At 36.8% G+C, this 22,077-nt stretch overlaps 1 protein-coding gene across 1 annotated transcript in view; it reads right to left on the reverse strand.

Annotated features, from left to right (window-relative positions):
• The window catches only part of POLQ (DNA polymerase theta), a 135,074-nt gene that overhangs the window by 16,163 nt on the left and 96,834 nt on the right, over positions 1–22,077 (reverse strand). Inside the window, exons 20-26 of the mRNA XM_072724571.1 lie at positions 18,443–18,636; positions 14,596–14,733; positions 13,196–13,370; positions 10,742–10,871; positions 9,768–9,889; positions 4,590–4,774; positions 2,104–2,215 (exon numbers count right to left, since the gene is read on the reverse strand). Coding sequence (XP_072580672.1) covers positions 2,104–2,215; positions 4,590–4,774; positions 9,768–9,889; positions 10,742–10,871; positions 13,196–13,370; positions 14,596–14,733; positions 18,443–18,636 — 1,056 coding nt within the window. The remainder of the gene's footprint in view (positions 1–2,103; positions 2,216–4,589; positions 4,775–9,767; positions 9,890–10,741; positions 10,872–13,195; positions 13,371–14,595; positions 14,734–18,442; positions 18,637–22,077) is intronic.

The following is a 22,077-nucleotide window of genomic DNA, read 5'->3' on the forward strand; positions in this document are numbered from 1 at the left end:
TGATGATAATGGCTGATGTGGTCATTCATTTTTCTCTTTTTGTAGAGTGTTAAAATCTTTTGACCTTTATTTGATTGTTTGCCTTCTCAGCATTGGGTTGTAAGTTTTTTAGAGATTCCGGATGCAAGTTCATTAGATAATAGGAACTACAAATATTTTCTCTTTTGAGGCTTGCTTTAGATTTTCTTAATGGTCTCTTTCATCAATGTTTATCAATGTTTATCTTTATCTTTTAGGTTTAATTCAGTGTAATTATCACCTAAGAAATCTTGCTTAACTCAACGTCCCAAAGCACTTTGCCCCAATTTTCTTCTGGAAGATTCATAGTTTTAGCTTTTACTTTTAAGTGTATGCTCTATATCAAGCTAATTTTTTAATATTAGATAATAGTTGAAGTTAATTTTTTCCCATATTGGTAGCCAGCTGTTCTAGAACCAATTATTGACAAGACCATCTTTCCTCCATTGAATTACCATGGCAACTGCTGAAAATCAATCTACCATATACGTTTAGGTCTATTTCTGAACGCTTTATGTGACCCATTGTTTTCCATATCTGCGTTTATGCCTATCTTGATTATTGTAGTTTTACACTAAGTTTTGAACCAAGGGAGTGTTACTACTCAGCCCTATACTTTCCCCCCTGCTAATTTTCCAGTTATTCCAGGCTCTTTGAATTTCCATATAAATTTAGAATCAGCTTGTCAAATTCTACACAAAAGTCTAATGGAATTTTGATTGATATTAAACTGAATCTATAGAACAGTTTATTGAGAAATGCTGTCACAATAATACTATGACTTCAAGTAAATCGACATAGTAAAACATTTATCTAAGTATTCTTCAATTTCTCTCAAGATTGTTTGAGAGTTTTCAATAAAAGTCTTACACATACTGTTGAATTTATCCCATGTATTTCATGTATTTTGATGTTACTGTAATGGTTTTATTTTTAATCCATTCACTAATTACTATATACAACAATCCAACTGATGTTTACAAATTAACCTTGTACATGGTAGCGGGGCACCTCGGTAGCTCAGTGAGCTAAGCAGCTGACTTCGGCTCAGGTCATGATCTCAGGGTCCTGAGATCTAGCCCTGCATGAGGTTCCACATTTAGTGGGAAGTCTGCTTCTTCTTCTCCCTTTGCCCCTCCCCCCTGGCTCATGTGCTCTCTAATAAATAAATAAAATCTTTTAAAAAAAAAATCAGGGATCCCTGGGGTGGCGCGGCGGTTTGGCACCTGCCTTTGGCCCAGGGTGCGATCCTGGAGACCTGGGATCGAATCCCACGTCGGGCTCCCTGCATGGAGCCTGCTTCTCCCTCTGCCTGTGTCTCTGCCTCTCTGTCTCTCTCTGTGTGACTATCATGAATAAATAAATAAAATCTTAAAAAAAAAATCATACAGTGGGCTATTTCTAAATTTAGTTATTTGTTCTAGTAGTTGTTTCTGAAGAATTCATGATTTTAGAATTCATATGATCTATGTACAAGATCATGTCATGTGTGAATAAAGTTTTCTTTCTGGGCCTGAGGACAGGGTAGATTACAAAGGGATGGAAGAACTTTCTGGGGTAATACGATGATGATTCCGTATCTTGGTTGTAGTGCAGGCTATCTGACACTGTGCATTTGCCAAAACTTATACATCTTAAAAGGGTAAATTTTACTGTATGTAAACTGTACCTCAATAAACTGCCAAAAGAAAATGTAATTTAAAACAATAATAAACTGTTCTATAACAACAATCCTTCTTTCATAGTTTCTGGTACATTTAATCAACGGTCTAGTATTTTGAGTTAAAGCTATCTAAACCTACAGCATAGCACAATTTGAAGATTTTATGAGATATTCACAATGACACAGTAGCATATATATCACCTGGATTTTGTTATTCCATTTCTGTTCCTATTTTTATGAAAAAAAATACTACCTTAGTAAACAATCATAAGGCTAATGTTATTTAATTAACAATACCTGATGAGAACTTCTGAGTAATAGAAATGTTAACAGAAAATTCTGTAACACTAGTTTTTTCAATTAAGATGGCAAGATAGTTGAAAAGAATAGAATCTAAAAGATAATTGATATTCAAAGTTTACCTGTATATCTGGATTTGAAAGACTCAATGTAGCAAGCAGCGTCATTTTCTTTAATGCCCATCTGTTCTCCCAAAGATTTAGCACCCATTCCATAAATGATTCCATAGCAAATCTGAAAAGAAATCATCACATTAAGTAAAGGTTGTAACTATATATAGTTACATAAATATATAAATATATACAAAGTAGGTCAGGATTGAAATTTGGTAAACTTTTTTATTTTATAGTGAGGCAAAGAAATGATTACATCTACTTTTGGTAGGTTAGATTCACAGAACCTGATATCCAGTGAACATCTTTTCTCTTTTCTGCTTTTTAGCAATACTTTGGGGCTGGGGAAAGAAGTAGAAGAACATGAATAAATGTGTGTTTTAAGAAACAAATCCTAGTGATTTAAAAAGGAAGATTCATTTCTGACTCTTTGTCATCTATCCATTAGTCTTCAGAGCAGCTTTCTGCTTCTGTAATACCACATTAACTTCTACACTTAAAGAAATGCCCAGGAGTCAAGGAAGAGAAGAATTACATTCTTTTCCTGGCCCTTGAATATGACAGAGCAGGAAGAGGAGGCTTCATGGTTGGATAATAAGGAATATTTCACTGGAAATAAATATGCTTTCCACCTCACCACCACCTACAAATTCCCACAACTGCAGAATTCAATTGGGTTAAACAAATTCCTGGGGAGATTTTGGGAGTAGTGGAGGGAAATGGTCTAACAAGGTCTGTAGGAAACTGTAATTTAACTATTGCTTGTTTTAAATCCTAGTTGCAGCTTACAAGATGATCTTGCACAAACTACCTAAAGTCTTGTACCTCGATTTATTCATCCATAAAATGAGGATAGTAATACCTGTATCATGGAATTGTGAAGAGTACGGAGTTATTACTTATAAGTATTCAGGAAACTGCCTGACATAAAGCAAGCTCCTATAAATGTCATTAAATATAAGTTTAATTTTAAGATTTTATTTATTTATTTGAGAGAGAAAGAGAGAGAGAGAGAGAGAGCACAAGCAGGAGGTGGGAAGGAGAAGCAGGTTCCCTGCTGAGCAGAGAACCCAATGTGGGGCTTGATCCCAGGACCCTCAGATCATGATCTGAGCTGAAGGCAAACACTTAACTGACTGAGCCACCCAGGTACTCCAATTAAATATAATTTTAAAAGATAACTTGCAACAAATGATTATGAGAGTTTCAAATTACTTTTTAATGTGATAAAACAGCTAGAAGTTTTTGGCTTTTTTTTTTAATACATTAAGAAAGATTTCTTTCCTCCTTTTTGAGATCTCCGCCAGACCCAGGGAGTAGATCGTTCAGTGCATGGTGATTTAGTATTAACATGAATACTATTAAATCATGTAAGAACTTATTAAATAAAGGCAGATGATCATCAGTGGATGAGTGTTTAGGTTATGAAGTCAGAATGTCTAAATTCTGGCATTCTGAGCTTATCCTGGCTCCACCACTTATAGGTGTATGACCTTAAGCAAATTACTAACTTTGGTGCCTCAGTTTACTCCTATATAAAATAAGGATAATAATTACACCTATTTCATGGGTTTATTATGAAGATTAAATATTGGAACATTACCTATTTTACCTAAAGTTTAATTCTCGCTGAATGCAGGACCACAGAGATTAATATTAGAGAAGGTAAAACTGGCTTTCTAAAGAGTAGAAAAAACAAGGGCTGGTGGTAAATGGGCAATGGTGAGAAGAAGGGTTTTATGCCTAATGAGCCAGTCAAGAATCACAGCCATGAGTAAACAGAAGTATAAATGTAAAACTAACACAGCAGGATCTTAAAGGTGGGATTTATATTCCTTTGCCTCAGCCAGCAATCCTACTCTCTCAAAAATGGCATCAGATTTCCTATAGGCCATGAGGCAAAAAAAGTATGAGTGTTAATCCAGGCAGGAAATGGTGTAAATGTGACCTCTGACATTCCCTGTGCCTGACAGTCATCCAGGAATAGGAACTAATATGGACCCACTTGAAGAGTCCAAGGCAGTATAAACTTTCAAATGTGGGCTAGCTAACCAATGGCCTCAAAAAACTAAAAAGCCATCAGTTACTATTTATAATCCACAGCTCAGTAATATTTATTTTTCAGTAAACATTTAGAGAGCACCCATAAAAATAAAAAGGTGAAAATATGTTTACAGACTAGAAAGACATTTTTAAAATACACACACACACACACACACACACACAAATAACAACTACCACCACCACAATATCTACCACTAATGCAGGTGGCTTTCTTCACACTAAGTAGCCTCAGACTAAGTCTATCTGATTCCTTCTACTGACTATGAAGGAAAGTATAATGAATACCATGAGACAGATTCAGGTGAATGTGGTTTGAAAGATCCAAAGATGGAGGAGAAGTCATTCCTCAACCGCAAATGATCAAGGCTATTTTTCAATTTTTTTAATCATGAAAATTCTCTTTTTATGCTAAGCATGCTCACTAAGATCACCTGCTTTGCTTGTTGCCTCAGATCATCCCCAACAGACTCTGGTTCAATCATCTTCCACTCAGCTGCAATACTCCTGAAAACATCAGCTCCAGTGTTTAATACTTGAATGAGACGACGATCGTGAGATAAATGAGCCAAGATCCTCAGTTCAAGTTGAGAGTAATCAGCAGCTAATATTAAACCACCTGAAATAGGAATGATTTTAGAAAAGCCAGTACAAAGACCAGTCTAGGTTTTATATAATTGAGCAGGATGATAAAGTTTAGTTCTACCATAGAACCATAAGACTATGTGTCCAAAAGTTAAAATCTTGCTCTTAACGTGATGCAATTCAGTTCTGTAACTTAGATCATTTTTTGTCTGTTTATATTTCAAGAACATGTAATATGTGTAAAGCCACCCCTGACGTCCACTCCTTAAACCACTGTGGGAGTGCTTTCCTTAGTGTTTCTATAACACCTGACATATAATCTAAAATAGTTTTTTTATGCCTCTCCTACATAGCACAGAGCCATTATGGATGGGTACTTAATTTTCCTTTGCATTCTGTGAAAAGCTTGCATAATTCTGGCACTTCATAGCCCCTTAAATTGTTGATGAATGAATGAATGAATGAATGAATGAATGAGTCAAGAAACTGGTTTGCAATGTGTGCGTATTTTAAGTACACTGGAGAGAAACATGTGCTCTGCTCTAACAATAGAAACATTCAATGGAAACAATCAAGGGATTGATATGTGAGGAAGAGTTACTTAGAGGATTTGGATAATTTACCTATGTAATAAAAATGACTAGATTCAATATACATGGCAAAAACAAAATTTAAATGATCCTGGCTAGAAAAAAGAAGGAAAAATATTTGCAACTGATATCACCAAAGATTCATTCCCATATTATAAAAAAGACATGCTACAAATCAAGAATAAGACAAAATATAAACAAGCAGTTCACAGAAATAATCAAAAGAACTTTAAACATACTAAAGAATGCTCAACTTCATTCACAATAAAGAAGTACAAATTAAAACTACAGCAAGAAACAATTTTTCTCTAAGTTGGGCAGCACGTTCTGTGGCAAGGCTGAGAAAGAAACATACTGTTATTGGGAACTAAATGGTTACTGTCCCCCATTACACTGTAATTCAACAACATCTATCAAAATTGAACAGGTTTACTGTTTACTGTGACTCAGCAAACCCACAGTTTGCTACAAAGATTACCTGCACAGAGATTAAACTGGTTTATGTTCAAATTTATTTAATGATAATCACAATTCTCCAGTATGAAAACATTAAATGAAAAAAGGCACACAACAGTATATATGGAATCTTTATTTTTGTGTAAGAATAAGGGAAGAAAATATCAGATATTCATATTTGCTTATATCTGCATAAAAATGCTACAAGAATATATAAGAAACTCATACATGAGTCATCTAGAAGAGCTGTATAAAATAGGATAGCTATGATAGGGAAGGAAGCAAAACTTCTCAATACATACCTTTTATATATTTTGATTTCTGAACTATGTGAATGAATAAACATTTCAAAAATATATAAGTAATAGTTTTAAACAAATGGATCACAATTTTTATGGCCTTCCTGCCATAAGTAAGAAAAAACTGACAAAATATATGAAATAAGTTTTCAGATGTTGGAACAGATAGTGCAGGACTACAATCTTTAAGAATTGATGAGGAGAGAGATGAGGTGAGCCATGTAACTGTTTCTGAAAGGAGGAACTGACCAGAATGCATTGCAGGGAAGGAGAGAGGAAACAAAGTACTATGATCGGAGCAAAGGAAGCAGAGACTAGAGTTTGTGCCTACTAAGGCAGGCTAGAATTTATGGAAATTTAGAGAAAGGAGCTGCACATAAAAGGAGCACCACAAATATGCACAGTGATCCCTTTGGATTTTTGACCAAATACTAAAGGAGCAAGAAAGTTCAGGGAACCAGGTAAAGAACTAATACTAAAGAAATAACTGTTACCAAAGAAACAGCCACCATGGCCAAGTGGTCAAGTTGTCAGCTGAACAACTACTTGAATAACAATCTCTTGAATGTGAGAGATGTTCAAGCTGTGACAGGACTGGGTGTCTGGATCCTTTTCTCACATCCTGGTCACTTAGTACAGATCCCCAGCAAGGCCACATCTTATAATTGGGGCTAATCTAGCCCTAGAGTAAAGGCTACTCTAAACATTTGCTAACAAAGCTTTTAAAGTTGTAAAATGATTGAGCTGAATGTGAAAGTAAATCAACTGTCCGCCAGAAGAGAATGTTATTAATTAATGAAGACTACAAAGTCCCAAGAGTCAATAATGTAGCAACTATAGTGTCCAACACACAACAGAAAAAATACTAGACATATGAAGAATCAGGAAAATATAACTGACCAGGAGAATATTTAATCAATAGAAAAATGACCCAAGAATTATAGAGATGATGGAATTTTAAATAGCTACCATAGATAATGTTCAGGAATTTAAAGAAACATGGGTATAATGATGTAATAAATAGCAAATTGCAATAAGGTAATAAAAATTAGACAAATCAAGTGAAAATTCTAAATGTAAAATTCACTAGAAGAATGTGACAGTATTTAGACACTGTAGAAGAGAAATCCATGAACAGTAAACAATCAATAGAAAGCACACGTTGTAGCACAGAATAAGAATAAAACAAAAAACAGGGAGCAGGGAATAAAAAAGAAAAAAGTTTCAGTGACCTGTGGGGCAATACCAAGTAGTACTGTATATGTATATTTGGGGTAATAGGAAGAAAGGAGAGAGAGATGAACAAAAAATATTACAGGTGGGGTGCCTGGATGGCTCAGTCTGATGCTTGGTTTCGGCTCAGGTCATGGTCTCATCAGTCATAAGACCAAGTCCCATATGGGGCTCTGCCTCAGGAGGGGAGTCTACTTAAAGATTCTCTCCCTCAGCCCCTCCATCCAACTAACACTTGCACCCTCTTTCTCTCTCTCTCAAATAAATAAACCTTTAAAAAATTATAAGAAATAATGGTTGGAAATGTTCCAAATTTACTGAAAAATATAAGCACATAGATTAAAAACAATAACAACTAAGCCAACTCAGGATATTCAGCTAATTCAAAAGTCTCAGAAGCAAAGTATGAAAAACTACCCAAAGACTCTTGCCCAAATCAAATTGCTAAAACTGAATAACAAAATTTAAAAAGCATCCAGGGAAAAGGTAGTTATATTATGTTTAGACAAGGAACAAGAAAAATGGTGTTGTACTTCTCATCAGAAATAAAGCAAACCAGAAGCTAATAGAAAGGTGCTAATATTTAAGGTGCTGAAAGAGAAGGACTGTACACCTAGAAATCTATGTCTAATAAAATTATCTTTCAACTGTGAGGATAAAATAAAGAAACCTAGAGACAGGGGAATGCTGGGATAAATCACTGTCAATAGAACAGCATTACAAGAAACCTTAAAGGAAGTACTCTGGAGGAAGTACTTTAAAATTCCTTAAATTACTCCAAGAAACAAAGTATCAGAAATGGTAAAAGGTAGACAGATAGAAAAGACACTTTTTTAATTTTTTGATTTCTTTGAAAGATAATAGACTGTTTAAAGCAAAAATAATACACAGTAGCACTTATAAGTCATAGAAATGAAATCTATTATAAAAGAGGGTAAATGGAAAAAATTTTTACATTCCAGATGAAGTAGTATAAGATTGTATGAAGATACTCTGTGATAGGATACATGTTGTAAACTCTAAAATATCTGAAATAGTTAATAAAACAATAGAAGAAATAAAAATAAAAAATAGTCAAGACTTTAAAAAAGAATATAGAACAGATAGAATAAATAAAACACAAACAAGATAGTAGACTTAAACCAACGGCCTGCCAATAATTACTTTAGATGTAAATGTACTAAACACTACATTTAAGTGACAGAAATTTTCAGATTTAATCCTTTACATTTAATTTCAATGAAGTTAAAAAATTTAAACAAAAGCAGTAAAAAATATTGCCGTGTTAAACACAAATTTATTGTTTAGGTAAGAATAAATCAAGGGATGAACAGATGAACAAAATATATACATACAGTCGATATTAGCCTTAAAAGGAAAGGAAATTCTGACACAGCCTAACATGGATGAATCTTGAAGACAGGACACTAAGTAAAATAAGCCAGACATAAAAAGACAAATACTATATAATTCCACTTATATGAGATGCTTTGAGTAGTCAAAGTCACAGAGACAGGAAGTAGAATGGTGGCTGCCAGGGGCTGGGAAGTGAGGCGGCGGGAGAGTTACTGTTTAATATTATAGAGTTTCAGTTACGGAAGATGAAAAGCTTCTGGGGCTGGATGGTGGTGATGGCTGCACAACAATGCAAATGTACTTAATGCCACAGAACTGAATACTTAAAAATGGTTACAATGATAAAGTGCTGACAGTTCACACTTAAAAAGCAAAACTGAAAATTACCAACCTAGTGACACTGTCATAGACCTAAATTCCCCCTGAGAATATTAAGTTTCTGACAATTAAAAATCAATTCAGATGATGAGCTGCACTCTCACACAGACCTGCCAGCCGGCAGAGGAACAAATGCATATACAAATAGTAGGAATGATTTGGGAGTAGATCCCGACTTCCAAATGTCTCATGATTAGAGTTGATAGAGTTCAACCTTTCATGTAAGGTGTGTGACTAGAGTACTGAGGAGAGGTCAGGCAGGAGGATGACAGCCTTGGGAGATTCTCCCTGCAATAGGAAACAGCAGAGCAGAGACAAGAGAAGAAGAAAAGCAAAGTAAGTCAGAGAGACAAAAAAACTGTGCCCTTAGAGATCAAGGGAGAACAGAAACCGAGGAAAGTGAGGGTTAATTAACAGTACACATGCTATACAGAAGTCAGAGGACAAGGAAGTCCACTGGACTCTGCAAAATGGTTTACAATCACCTTGGAAAATATGGTTTCAGCAGACTGCTGCTGCCCACAGTGTAAATCATGAAGACAATGATGACGGACAACCTGGTAACACAAAAGGAAAAAACAGGCTATGCTGTAGAGCGCAAAGATGGAGGGACCAATGCATACTTCTGAGTCTTACTCATAATGCAGGCTTTTTCAGTGCTTTGAAAACCACTCCCACGTCAAGGAAAAGCTCAAAAAACCACCAGCCACCTTACCTGAGAAAGGCACAAAGGCATGTCGCATACTGACTGAAAATGGCATTCCTTGGTCTGAGGCTCTCTCCTCCACCTGTGCCTGGTGTCCAGAGTTCGGGCCACAACTCCTCTTACCTCTTCCTCTGTCATGCAAACAATATCAGCAGTTGGACATGAAGCAGTCTCAAATATATGAAAAAGATCTCATTTTTTCAGTAAAGTCAATAGTTCCATTTAAGAAACTTAAAAACCTTATCATTTGAAACTCACTCTAAAGCTCAACAAAGACACTAGATTTTCTTTTTTAGCATTCAATTAAACAGGAAGTAAGGCATTCCTCTAACAGCTCTGACCACAAACTGCTTCTGAAATAATTATTGACATCTAGCTCAAATCAATAAATCCTTTTGACCATATCGAATATAAATTCTCTATGCTTTTTCTTTCCGTCGTGTCTGTTTGTGGAGGACAGAATGGGGTGGGGAGGGGAGATGCTCCTGACATAGTTATAAACTCTTCCTTTTAGCATCTGAGTTAGAAAAGCCTATTGTGCTGACTGATTTATTTTTTAAAAATATTTTATTTATTTATTCATGAGAGACAGAGAGAGAGACAGAGAGAGATGCGGGGTGGGGGGTGGGGGGCAGAGACACAGGCAGAGGGAGAAGCAGGCTCCATGCAGGGAGCCTGATGTGGGACTCGATCCCAGGACTCCAGGATCATGCCCTGGGCCGAAGGTAGACACTAAACTGCTGAGCCACCCAGGGATCCCCATGCTGATTGATTTAATTAGTGTCCTAGGTTTTTAGTCTTTCACCATCAACTACCTTCTTTATAGACAGACTCAGGATTTTAAACGGATAGTACCTAGAATAGAAATGTGTATGCCCAGAACGGAAAATTAAACTAACTTCATTATTTTGTCCAATAGGCTGTTTTTGAGCCATTCATACTTACAAAACTGTATTAATGCATATATAGAGAAACAGCATTACCTGCCATAGATGGGAAGTAGGCCTTTGGCTAGGGCTTGGGAAGGTGGGCTTTCTCCTACTAGTATTGGCATTTTGATCTCAAAATCTCTTGGCACATTCTGAATATTTGGTTCCATAAAGGTTATTCGTCCTAAAATCAAACAGAATGAAGACATAAAATTGTGGGGGTTGGGGGGATCTGCATTTCTGAATTATGCATGTTCTACCTTATTGCTAAACTGAATTTATATTTAAATATATTTCATTATGTTCATGCATTTAACAATGATAAAATAAGTACAAGACTAATCCCACTGTAAGTGAACATATGAGTCAACTACAATAGAATGTTTTACATTAACCTAGCGCTCTAGAAAACAATCCAATGATAAGAAGCAATTTGATAAGTTGAATGAGTCCTATGCTACGATGAATACCAGCTGTCAGCACTATACAACGTTAGCAGTGGTATTAATAAGATGAATCAAATGGATCCTAGGAGAAAATGACTATCAAAACCTTCAAAACCCAGGACTGCACAAGACACAGACAGCAGATATGAAGCAGAAGAGCAGCTGACTGCTGAAAAGAGACAACCTGGGCCCAAGGTGTTAGCTAATGTAGGAGATGAAGCAGTGAGAAGTGGCTACTGGAACATCAATTTCTCAACATCACCATTCTCACTCATCAAGAAAACTTATGGTAGCACTGACAAAGCTGGACACTAGAATCAAGTGGTTGATGAACTTTCTAGGAAAGAGATAGCTATTTGTTTTAATGCTAATAGCCTTTGTTTCCCTGCAAATATTTTACATTTGTTTACTTATTGAGTTTTTCCAAAATACGGAAGCATTACTAAAAAAAAGGCTGCGTAATGGATTTTGTTAGTGACACAAACCCTTCTCTTTTATAATATAGTTTTCATTGTTACAGGTTCTCCATCAGCTAAGTATATAGGATTTCATCCTCTTTAGATAAGTCAGACATTTTAAGTACGTAAGATATTCTTTTTCTGAATAAACCTCTGATATGTCCTTGTTATTTAGCTTTTAAGAAAAATTAGTGCTCAATAAATGGCAGATATTAATGTACTTATTACCATTAAATAACCTGCTCAATGTTACAAAACTAGTCAATAGCAGAAGAAGGAATCCAAGTCTCTTGCTGCCTCAGCACACTATCTTCTTTTCCATAATAATACTTAATATTCAGGTCTATTGTTTGAATTAATGAGGCTGACAACTGACAGACAAACAAGATGGCAAAAATAAATTATGAAGCAAAAATGTATCTTTATGGAGATGAATTCTAATAATGAAATGGCTTTTCTATGCTCAGGTAAGCTTGTATTCCTAAAATATTCTTTAAATGTAGGCATGGTATGGTGAAAACCCATTGGAAAAAAAAGGAATTGATTACTTTCTTTCTACTTTATAAGCAGAAAGTTCTGTATGTTCTATTTATAGTTCTAAATGTTAACACTTTTAGAAACTCTGGGCTGATTTTTGTTTTTCACCAAGGATTTATTTTACATAAGTTTACATTATTGGCTTATTGAAAATGAAATTTAAACACCAACACAGCCAAAAAATGGCTAGGGTGAACTAAAGTTAGCTAAATAGGAAAGAAAGAAAAGAATTTGTTTAGAACAGGGAGTAAAGGAGCACGGAAAAAAGCAGCTCCTTCTGGCACCTCCACCTGTAATAAAAACAACAGCTGATGAGCAGCCGTGCATGAAGTGCCCTGCATTATTCTAAACACTTGACAGGTATCAGTCTATTTAGTCATCAGCATGACCTGGTGAAGTAAGACTATAATAACCCTGTTTTACAAATAAGGACACTGAGGCATGAAGCAACCTTGAATAAAGATTCAAACCTTGTAAAAGTCAGATATCAAAGCCCACATTCTATACCACCAACCTAATCTGTCTCCCCAATGAGAGTTAATGCTCCCCTTTCTTCCAATGTACATTGCATTTGGCAAATATTTAGTTTTGTGCTGTTTGGAGCAAGAATGCTTTTTTCCTTACTAGATTACTCATACCTATCATGAGAGTGCTATGAGACACCCAAAAGACTCTACAGCTCTTTTCTGATTAAGTATAATATGACACTCATCTATTATATAGATGCCCCCCAGAACTACTTAGATTCAACTTGGAGAGAATCTTAAGAGGTTCAGGAGGGGGCTAGAACTGAAACTAGATAAGATCACTGACTCATAAATACTAATCCAAAGCACAGACATTCCCGTTACTCCATATAGTACTTGAAAGTCGGAACAATACCAAGTCTCATCTGTCTATCCATCTATGCTTTGGATGTAGGTAGTATGTGTTTCTTAAATGTTTATGGAACTTTACAGAATCCAATGATCAACACTTGAATTCTTTGGTCATCATTAGCAAATATTATATATAAGAAGTTTTTCTTTCAAAATTGGATATTATCCATATTTAAGATTTCTCATTACCTGTAGCAGTGTGTGATTGTGATACAGGATAGATTCTTTCCATTCCAAGAAAAGGATTCAGACGCTTTTCCCGCTGCAGAGGAAAGACTACTTTGGTAATAGCATTAGTGATTCTTCTCCACTCTAATATCAAGCCTGGTAAAGGATGTAATGCCTTTAGTTTATTTAAAACATCCTGCCAAAGAAATATAATGAAGTAAGATCAGATACTTGTACAAATTCCATAGCTAACTAGACTCTCTAATAGGTAAATAATATAATCTCAAAATTAAATTTGTAAACTCCTGTATCTCAACTTAAAATAACTGTTTGGATTTTTTTTGCAATCACCATAATGATAAAACTATAGTAACTATAGATGGTAAAATGCAATCATGTTAATGCTGAGTAGTATCAATTTAAATCTACCTTAAAAAAAAAATTGTCATCTTAGCAAGGTACTATAACTGCCTTCGCTCACGCCACCCAAGAATCTATATCATGTCTTTCCTTTGTTTATGTTTTCTTCCTCGATTCTCACGATTGGAAGTTTTGCATGTCTTTTCTTTTTGCCCTAATACTTTCAACATTTCCATATCAAGGAAGTCAGAAGACATCAATCTTCAGAACTGAATTTTCCATGCTACAGAGTTTTGGTGAACTGCTAAGAAACAGGAACTTGTGAGACTAGAAGGCCCGTGAGATAAAACAAACAGTTTTGTGTCAGAATGAAACTGTGGAAACTTCCCTCGGGTAGGCAAGTCATAGTTAACAATATTAGGATCAAAATTCTACAGAATAGTAATTTGGACTGCTGTCTCCACGGTGGTTATGGTTGTATCTTCTACCCTTATTATTCCATTGAAAATTCATTCAGTAAAAATGCAACAATGAGCACTTTCTTCTCTCCTAAGCATACATTTTCCATGGATTGTGATTTGCGATTTTACATTGAAGTTAGTAGATTGGATTCTTAAAACAAACTCATGGAAAACTTACTATTTTGCCCTAGAATTGAAAAAAGAAAAAATGTTTCATTTGTAATGGCTGGTATTTTTTCTTTTTTAATTCTTCCAAATCTTTGTTCACATTCCTATACTATACAAATTATATTATCTTGGAAGTCCAAGAGTAGAGGATGCCAATAATGAAATAATGTTTATAAGTCTGAGGTTATAAACCATTATACTACTTTAACGATAGGAAGGACACAACTGCTAAATCAGATTATGGTCCAGATATTCCATGATGGAGTATCTCTGCAGTTTTTGCAGGCAGCCAAAACACAAACCAATTTGTTTTTATCTGGATACGTTTCAAATGGCAAGCTATGTTGGATCTTGACTTCCATCAGCATTCTTTCAAGACACCAAATTGATAAAGTAATTCAAATTCTGCCCTCTGACTGTCCCAAAGAGCACCTTACTAGTGCTGAATTGTTTTCCCAGCCTTAGCTTGTGTCTACTGTCATTCCCTCTTCTGGTAGAACCCAAAGTTTTCTTGCTGGCTTGGTTTTTTATTTCTCCATTTGGTGGCAACTTCAATTCCAAAAATAAAACCTGCAAAAAATTAATGCTTTTTTAGCCAAGAATCAAATCATAAGCATTGTCATTCACGAAACATTTTTAAAAGTTATTTGAGAAAATCCATATAAGTCAACATGGGTTGGGAGAATTTTTTAATTGCACATTATTAAATTATCACATTTAATAAATAATGGCAATGAAAATTTGTATGTCAGGCAGGCTGTCTATACCCTAATCTAGGCACTATTAGATTAATGCCAATAACAGGCATTTAAACAGTCAAGAACAAAGGAATGTATCCTCTGTGCTGAATGAGAGTAAACAAATAAGCTATTGACATTGAGACTAGGTTGCTCTGAGAACTGTGAACTCTCCTAAACGAACATGGCTGCTCAATCATTTAAGCCTCATAGAGGGTCAACATGGCAGCCTTGTGGCTATTATATGATCACAAAAATCGGAGAACACTGAGGCAGAAAGAGATCCAAAAAGCCATCTACTTCCACTAACATAAGGCTAGACCCTGAGTCCCTGGACACAAAAAGTCAGGAGAAAGTGGCCAACCCAATGTAGCAATAGTGACAGCTAGAGTGGCTAATAAGTTCCTACTGAAGAAACTAAGCCTACACAGGCCAGGGATCCAGGTTCTGGGGCAGAAGGAATATCCTAAGTATACCTAAAATCACTAACTCAATTTACAAGGTTTAAGATTCAGGCAATTCAGAATACTATCTACTATCTCCATTCATTCGTGTACCTTGAGCGAGCTTTAGTGAATCTTGGATTATTTTCCCACAATAATCCTAAAAATTGAAATCATTTGTATTATCTAAGAATCTTTATTGGCCCCAAGTTGGGCAAGAGGTAGAAGGAAAGATAAGCCTGTGCTTCCGGAGAATAGCAGACCTGGTTCTAATTTTAAGTAGTGGGAATAACTGAAGCACTATGGTTGCTTCAGTTTTTATACCTGAAAAAAAACCACCAGAAAAAAAAAAAAAACCACCAGAGGTATAAAAGATACTGAGGCTTGCTATGGATGTTAGTAACTGCAACTAACAGTTGCAATTAAGTTATATAGATTTGCATGTATAGGGATCAGGGTTGTCATACATAACAAATAAAATTATAAAATGCCCAGTTAAATTTGAATTGCATGGGGTATACATATATCAAAATATTCTCCACTGTTTATCTGAAATTCAAATTTAGCTAAATGTCCTGTATTTTATCAGGCAACTCTAGCACAGATATCAAAGAGTATATGAATGGCAGGAAAGAGAATCAAATAACTGAATAGGAAAATGAAATATTATTTTAAAATAACAGTAAGTCAATAATCCCAGAAAGAGAGACCTACCGTAATTAGGATAACTCAAAGACCTCAATTTATGTACTTAAAAGCTCTTTACCTTAAATTTGTTTTTCATGAAACCTTCAGAATTGTGAAAACTTTATATCAATTACTCCTCCAGTTCTCAATTAATACATCTGTGAAATAAGGGGGTTGAACTGGATGAAGGGAAGAGGCACTAATATTTACTGAGCACCCACTGTGTCAGCCATCATACTAGATGCCTTAAAGATGTGTCATCTCATGTAATACATATAACAATTCTGTGACACATCTGAAAAAGTTACATAAGTTGGAGAAACTTGGTTATAGTTACATGGCCAGAAAGTAGAAAAATTAAGAATTATAACTCATAGTCCTCTAACTCAAAAGTCCTTTTTCTTTCCTCTAACCCATGCTTCCCTCTAGACCAGGGATCAGCAAACTTTTCCCAAAAGGTGCCAGATAACAGATATTTTCAGCTTTGCAGGTTTTACTGTCACTTCTCAGCTGTGCCATTATAGACCAAAAGCAACCATAGACAATAACTAAATGAACAGGTATGGCTGTTCTCCAATACGATTTTATTTACAAAAACAGGTGGCAGGCCAGATCTGGCCCACAAGCTGTGGTTTGCTGATCCCCACACTCTAGGCTAGTGCCATCCAAAAGAAGTTCCTGCAATAATGAAAGTGTTCTTTTTTTTTTTTTTTAAAGATTTTATTTATTTATTTGAGAGACAGAGTGAGTGAGAAAGAGAGCACATGAACAAGGGTAAAGGGGAGAGAGGAGCAGACTCCCTGCCAAACAGGAAGTCTTATGTAGGGCTCAATTCTGGGATTCTGGGATCATGAACTGAGCCAAAGGCTCAACCAACTGAACCACCAAAGTGCTCCTAATGAAAGTATTCTATAGTTGCACCCCCCGCCCCATTATGGTAGCCACTTGCATAGGTGGCTATTGAATATCTGAAATGTGGCTAATATAACTAAGGAAGTGAAATATTTTATTTAATTTTAATTAATTTAAATTTCAATAGCCACAAGTGACTAATAGCTCCTGGATTGGACAACACAGCTCTAGATGATTAGTAATATCCTGCCCAGTTCAAAGATTCAACTTAAAATCACCAAGGTTTAAATAGTCAATGTGTGAAACTTAGATTACCTTAAATTCCCATTTTAAAATGAAGACCTAAGAACAAGCGGTTAAAATCAAAGTGATGCCTTTCATTCTGGCTTAGAGTTTGGTCTAGGCCTATGGGCTTAGTATCTGAATAACAAGGGCACAGATTCCTGCCTTTCCCCCACACTTACTTATACTGAAATCCAGAGATCCTATGTTTTTCATAAGGTCCCTAAGTAATTTTATGTACAGTCAGTTGGGTACTAGTTGGGGAGTTCTGAGCTAAAGAACTAAAAGAAATATATTAAACAGCACCCTCTGATTAAGAAAAACAAAACTCCTCATTTTTAAAAAACATATAACCCTGTGGCTTAAAAGGGGGGCATTTTTATGAGTATATATAAAATTTATTGAGCATTTATTTCCTATTCTAAGTGTTTTACATCCAACATGTATTCCTCACAACAAATCTATGAGGTATTTCTATCATAACCCATTTTACTGATGTAGAAATTGAAATACAAAGAGCTGATGTACTGGCTCAAGGTTACAGGGTTATTAATAAGTGGAGGAGATAGGGTTTAAACCCAGGAAATCTGACTTGAAAGCCTACGATCTTCACAACATACTATATTACTGAATTGCATCTATGAGACACCTGAACTTCAAAGCTCTCAAGTATAAACATCCACTCTGTATTTGTAAGCCTTCTAAAACAACCCAACCACCCTTTGTGAAGTGTGGGGAGAGGAAAGAATAGAATGCCAACTTTTGAAAATAAGAGTAAAGAGTGTGTCCAAATTTATGTTAAGTTTATAAAAATCTTTTTAGGTTTAAAAAAAACAAACAATCCCCAAAATTCCTTTTTTCATTAACAACTGAGGAAAAAAATATCTAATTTTATTTTCCAAAGAAGGATTTGGGGTAAGGAAGGAGTGAAGGTTCATGAAATCACTAACTTCATGGAGAAACAACTACACTGTTATATAACAACCACTGTGGATCTTTTGTTCAACAAATATTTAACTTGAGTACCTCCTCTGTTCTAGGCAAATCTCGTGGAGTATACATTCTGGGAGGCTTCTTCACTACCTTCTTAATTCATAAACACAGATATAATTTATAAATTAGATGCTAGAATACTCTATCTCCAAAGTACTCTGATACTAAAATTTTTTTAGCTGATCTTTGGTGTTTGGGCAAACACATTTAAGAAATACACACACACACACACACACACACACAAATAATTTTTAACTCTAAAATTCCCCATTCCCATGATACAACCTCGGCGATGTCATCTGAACTGGTGAAGGAAAAACTGTGTCCGGCTAGTTGATAGGCCTGAATCTCAATTGCATCCAGCTTGGCTTGCATTATGTGTTTCTGACTTTCACATTCTGTAGTACTAAAGCCAATCCCATTTAGTTCTAGCAAGGCCAAGCAGTACTGAGAGGGCATTTCCACTTTACAGAAAACATCTGGAAGAAAAAAGAAAACTAAAACATTAATCCATCAATCAAGTGACTAGATTAGCATCATCACCTAAACACTTTCTGGACTACTACCCTTGTCTACACAGAGAGCAGAAAAACTGGCAATCTGGTGAATGGTCTCGATTATAAGAGGATGCATTTCTCCCAAGATAATATTTCTGCTTCTACTCTTGGCAAGAGCCAGGGAGCCAATTTTATTTGCTAAACTGACTATAATGAGTTAATCTCCTGAAATTATTTCCAATATTCCTGGGGTCCATGATATGCATGCTTGCAAAAAGAACTCAAAATGGAGGTTTCTTATTTTCCAACCAGAGAGTAAAGACTCGTGAAGTAAAAATTAGAGTATTTTTCTTTTCTTTCTTTCTTTTTTTTTTTTTTTTTAAAGATTTTTTATTTGATTTATGAGAGACAGAGAGGCAGAGACACAGGCAGAGGGAGAAGCAGGCTCCATGCAGGGAGCCCAACATGGGACTCGATCCCAGATCTCCAGGATCATGCCCTGGGCTGCAGGAGGCACTAAACCACTAAGCCACCCAGGGATCCCCTTCTTTTCTTTTCTTAAAGATTTATTTATTTGAGAGAGAGAGAGAGAGAGAACGAGAGAGCATGAGAGAGCAAGCACAAGAAGGGGAAAGGGGCAAAGGCAGAGGGAGAAACAGGTTCCCAGCTGAGCAGGGCTCAATCTGAGGACCCTGAGATCATGACCTGAGCCAAAGGTAGACACTTAACTGACTGAGCCACCCAGGTGCCCCTCAGAGTATTTTTCTATCTGCTGACACTTCTCAATAGAGTAGTAATGCTATATCAGTTTCTCCAGGATGTTCATTGGAATATTAGTCTCAAAGATACTCTATGGAAAGGGTAGGGTTGAGAGACACTGGGTTCTGCGAGTTCTAGCACTTTATACTGCTTTTGGATAGTCATGATGCCTGTCAATTTAGTCAAGGCTCTGAGAAGACCAAAAGCAAAGAGGACTATTTAATTTTGTATTAACTGGAAGTCTGAAATTATTTGACCACAAACCCTCTGTTTTATATAAACACTTATTAACATCCTGAATAGTATATGTCCATAGGAAATACTGTACTAAATCATTAAGAAAAAATCCATACCAAAGACCTCGGCTTCCAGTACTATGGATCACTAGGACTCTGAACAATCCTGGCCTGTCCTTCCTAGCTCCACATACACACATTTTTTGAGGCACTGCTGGTCTCAATCAGCAGGAGAAATGTCCAGAGACACCCATAACCACCACCAAAATCAAACAAACAAGTGATGGCCTCTAATTGTTAGGAGGAGTTTATAGTCAGTCAGAATCTGGTTTTAAGGACCTGGACCTAGAGCAGAAATTCTAGGATATGGGACCAGAGAAATCAGAAACTAGGGTCAGAACAAGAATAGTAAAAGCACCGCAAAATCAGAGTGACAGGCAAAGTCAGAGGGACAGCCTAGATTCATGGGCAGTAGGAAGGAGCAGTACTGTCATAGGAAATTCTATAGCCAAAAGATTTAGGGGATATATACCTTCAGAGAAGCTAATTCTCAGACTTCTGTTCTGAACCAAAACTCTCAAGGGAGGCTGGTGTGGTCCTTGGATGAGGTGTATGTGGTAATAAGCAGAGGCAAGAGCAAAACCTTTTTGAAGGAAAGAATTCCCCAAGCTAGGCCTACAGGGCTCCATTGATCAAACCCTGTATGAACTCCCAAAGGATATGAAAAATACAAGATAGCAAAGAAATACAAATAATATTCAGAAGAAACAACAAATGGCAGATTTAGGCCTGTATGAATCACAGATATAGGCCCTTAGAACAGAATACAGAAGGCAGTTATGAGTGAATTATTTATAAAATAAAAAAGAGATGAATAGGGATCCCTGGGTGGCGCAGCGGTTTGGCGCCTGCCTTTGGCCCAGGGCGCGATCCTGGAGACCCAGGATCGAATCCCACGTCGGGCTCCCGGTGCGTGGAGCCTGCTTCTCCCTCTGCCTGTGTCTCTGCCTCTCTCTCTCTCTCTCTGTATGACTATCATAAATAAATAATAATAAAAAAAAATTTAAAAAAAAAAAGAGATGAATAGAAACAAAGTAAAACAGTAGGAAAGTATAGTATAAATATACCAATAATCACAATAAATTGGCAAAATTGCAAAAAAATGGTAAGTTTCAAAAAGAAATTAATAAGCTATGCTTTGTTTATAACATACACCTAAAGCATAAGGACCTAGAGGTTAAAAGGGCTAGAAAAAAATATGAAGCAAATATTAAAAGAAAGTTGATGTTGCTATATCCATTACAGAGAATAAACTAAGTTTAAAAATCATATTAGTGGTAGAGCTGCTCATACTGATAGGTTTAATTCATCAGGAAAATAAATCAATTTAAAACATGTATGCAGGAGAAGGGGTAAGATGGTGGAAGAGTAGGGTCCCCAAATCACCTGTCCCCACAAAATTACCTAGATAACCTTCAAATCATCCTGAAAATCTATAATTCGGCCTGAGATTTAAAAAGAGAACAGCTGGAATGCTACAGTGAGAGAGTTTGCACTTCTATCAAGGTAGGAAGGGGGGGGGGATAAAGAAACAAAAGGCATCCAAGGGAGAGGGGCCTGCAAGGAGCCGGGCTAGGCAGGAGCTTCACCAATCTTACCTGGCGGAAATGCGCTCCATTGAGTTGGAGCAGGACCCCAGGAGGGCGGGGATGCCCTCAGGCTCCCTGGGACAGTAACAGAGGAACTGCGCCCTGGGGAGAGTGCACCGAGCTCCCTGAAGGGCTGCAGAAGGCACGGCGGGGCCCGGGAACAGCTCGGAGGGGCTCAGGAAGCGGCTCCGCGGAGGGGGCTGTGCAGACGGGAGCACGAATCCAACAGTGCAAGCCCCAAGCCCTGAGCACAGGGCACCAGGACACAGCCCAGGATCCCGCCTTCCCCCCCGGGGATAGGACAGCAGGTCGCTCCTGCCCCAAGCTGAGCAGATCAGCGGCCCCGCCCCAGAGCCTCCAGGCCCTGCAGACCTGAGAGCTCCATAGTTACCACAGGAGCTAACTCCAGGGCTCCAGAGCTGGCCGCCACCACTGCGGTTGTTCCTCCAGGGGGCCTCACGGGGTAAACAACCACCACTGAGCCCTGCACCAGGCAGGGGGCAGAGCAGCTCCCCCAAGTGCTAACACCTGAAAATCAGCACAGCAGGTCCCTCCCCCAGAAGACCAACTAGACGGACAAGTTCCAGGGGAAGTCAAGGGACTTAAAGTATACAGAATCAGAAGATACTCCCCTGTGTGTTTTTTTTTTTTTTTTGCCTTTGATTTGTTCACTTCCCCCACCCCTTTTTCCTTTCTTTCTTTTTCTTTCTCTTTTTCTTCTCTTTTTTTCTTTTTTCTTTTTCTCTTTCCTTTCCTTCTTTCTCTCCTCTCTTTTTCTC

This window comes from Vulpes vulpes, chromosome 1 (genome assembly GCF_048418805.1).
Source record: "Vulpes vulpes isolate BD-2025 chromosome 1, VulVul3, whole genome shotgun sequence".
Classification (NCBI taxonomy): domain Eukaryota; kingdom Metazoa; phylum Chordata; class Mammalia; order Carnivora; family Canidae; genus Vulpes; species Vulpes vulpes.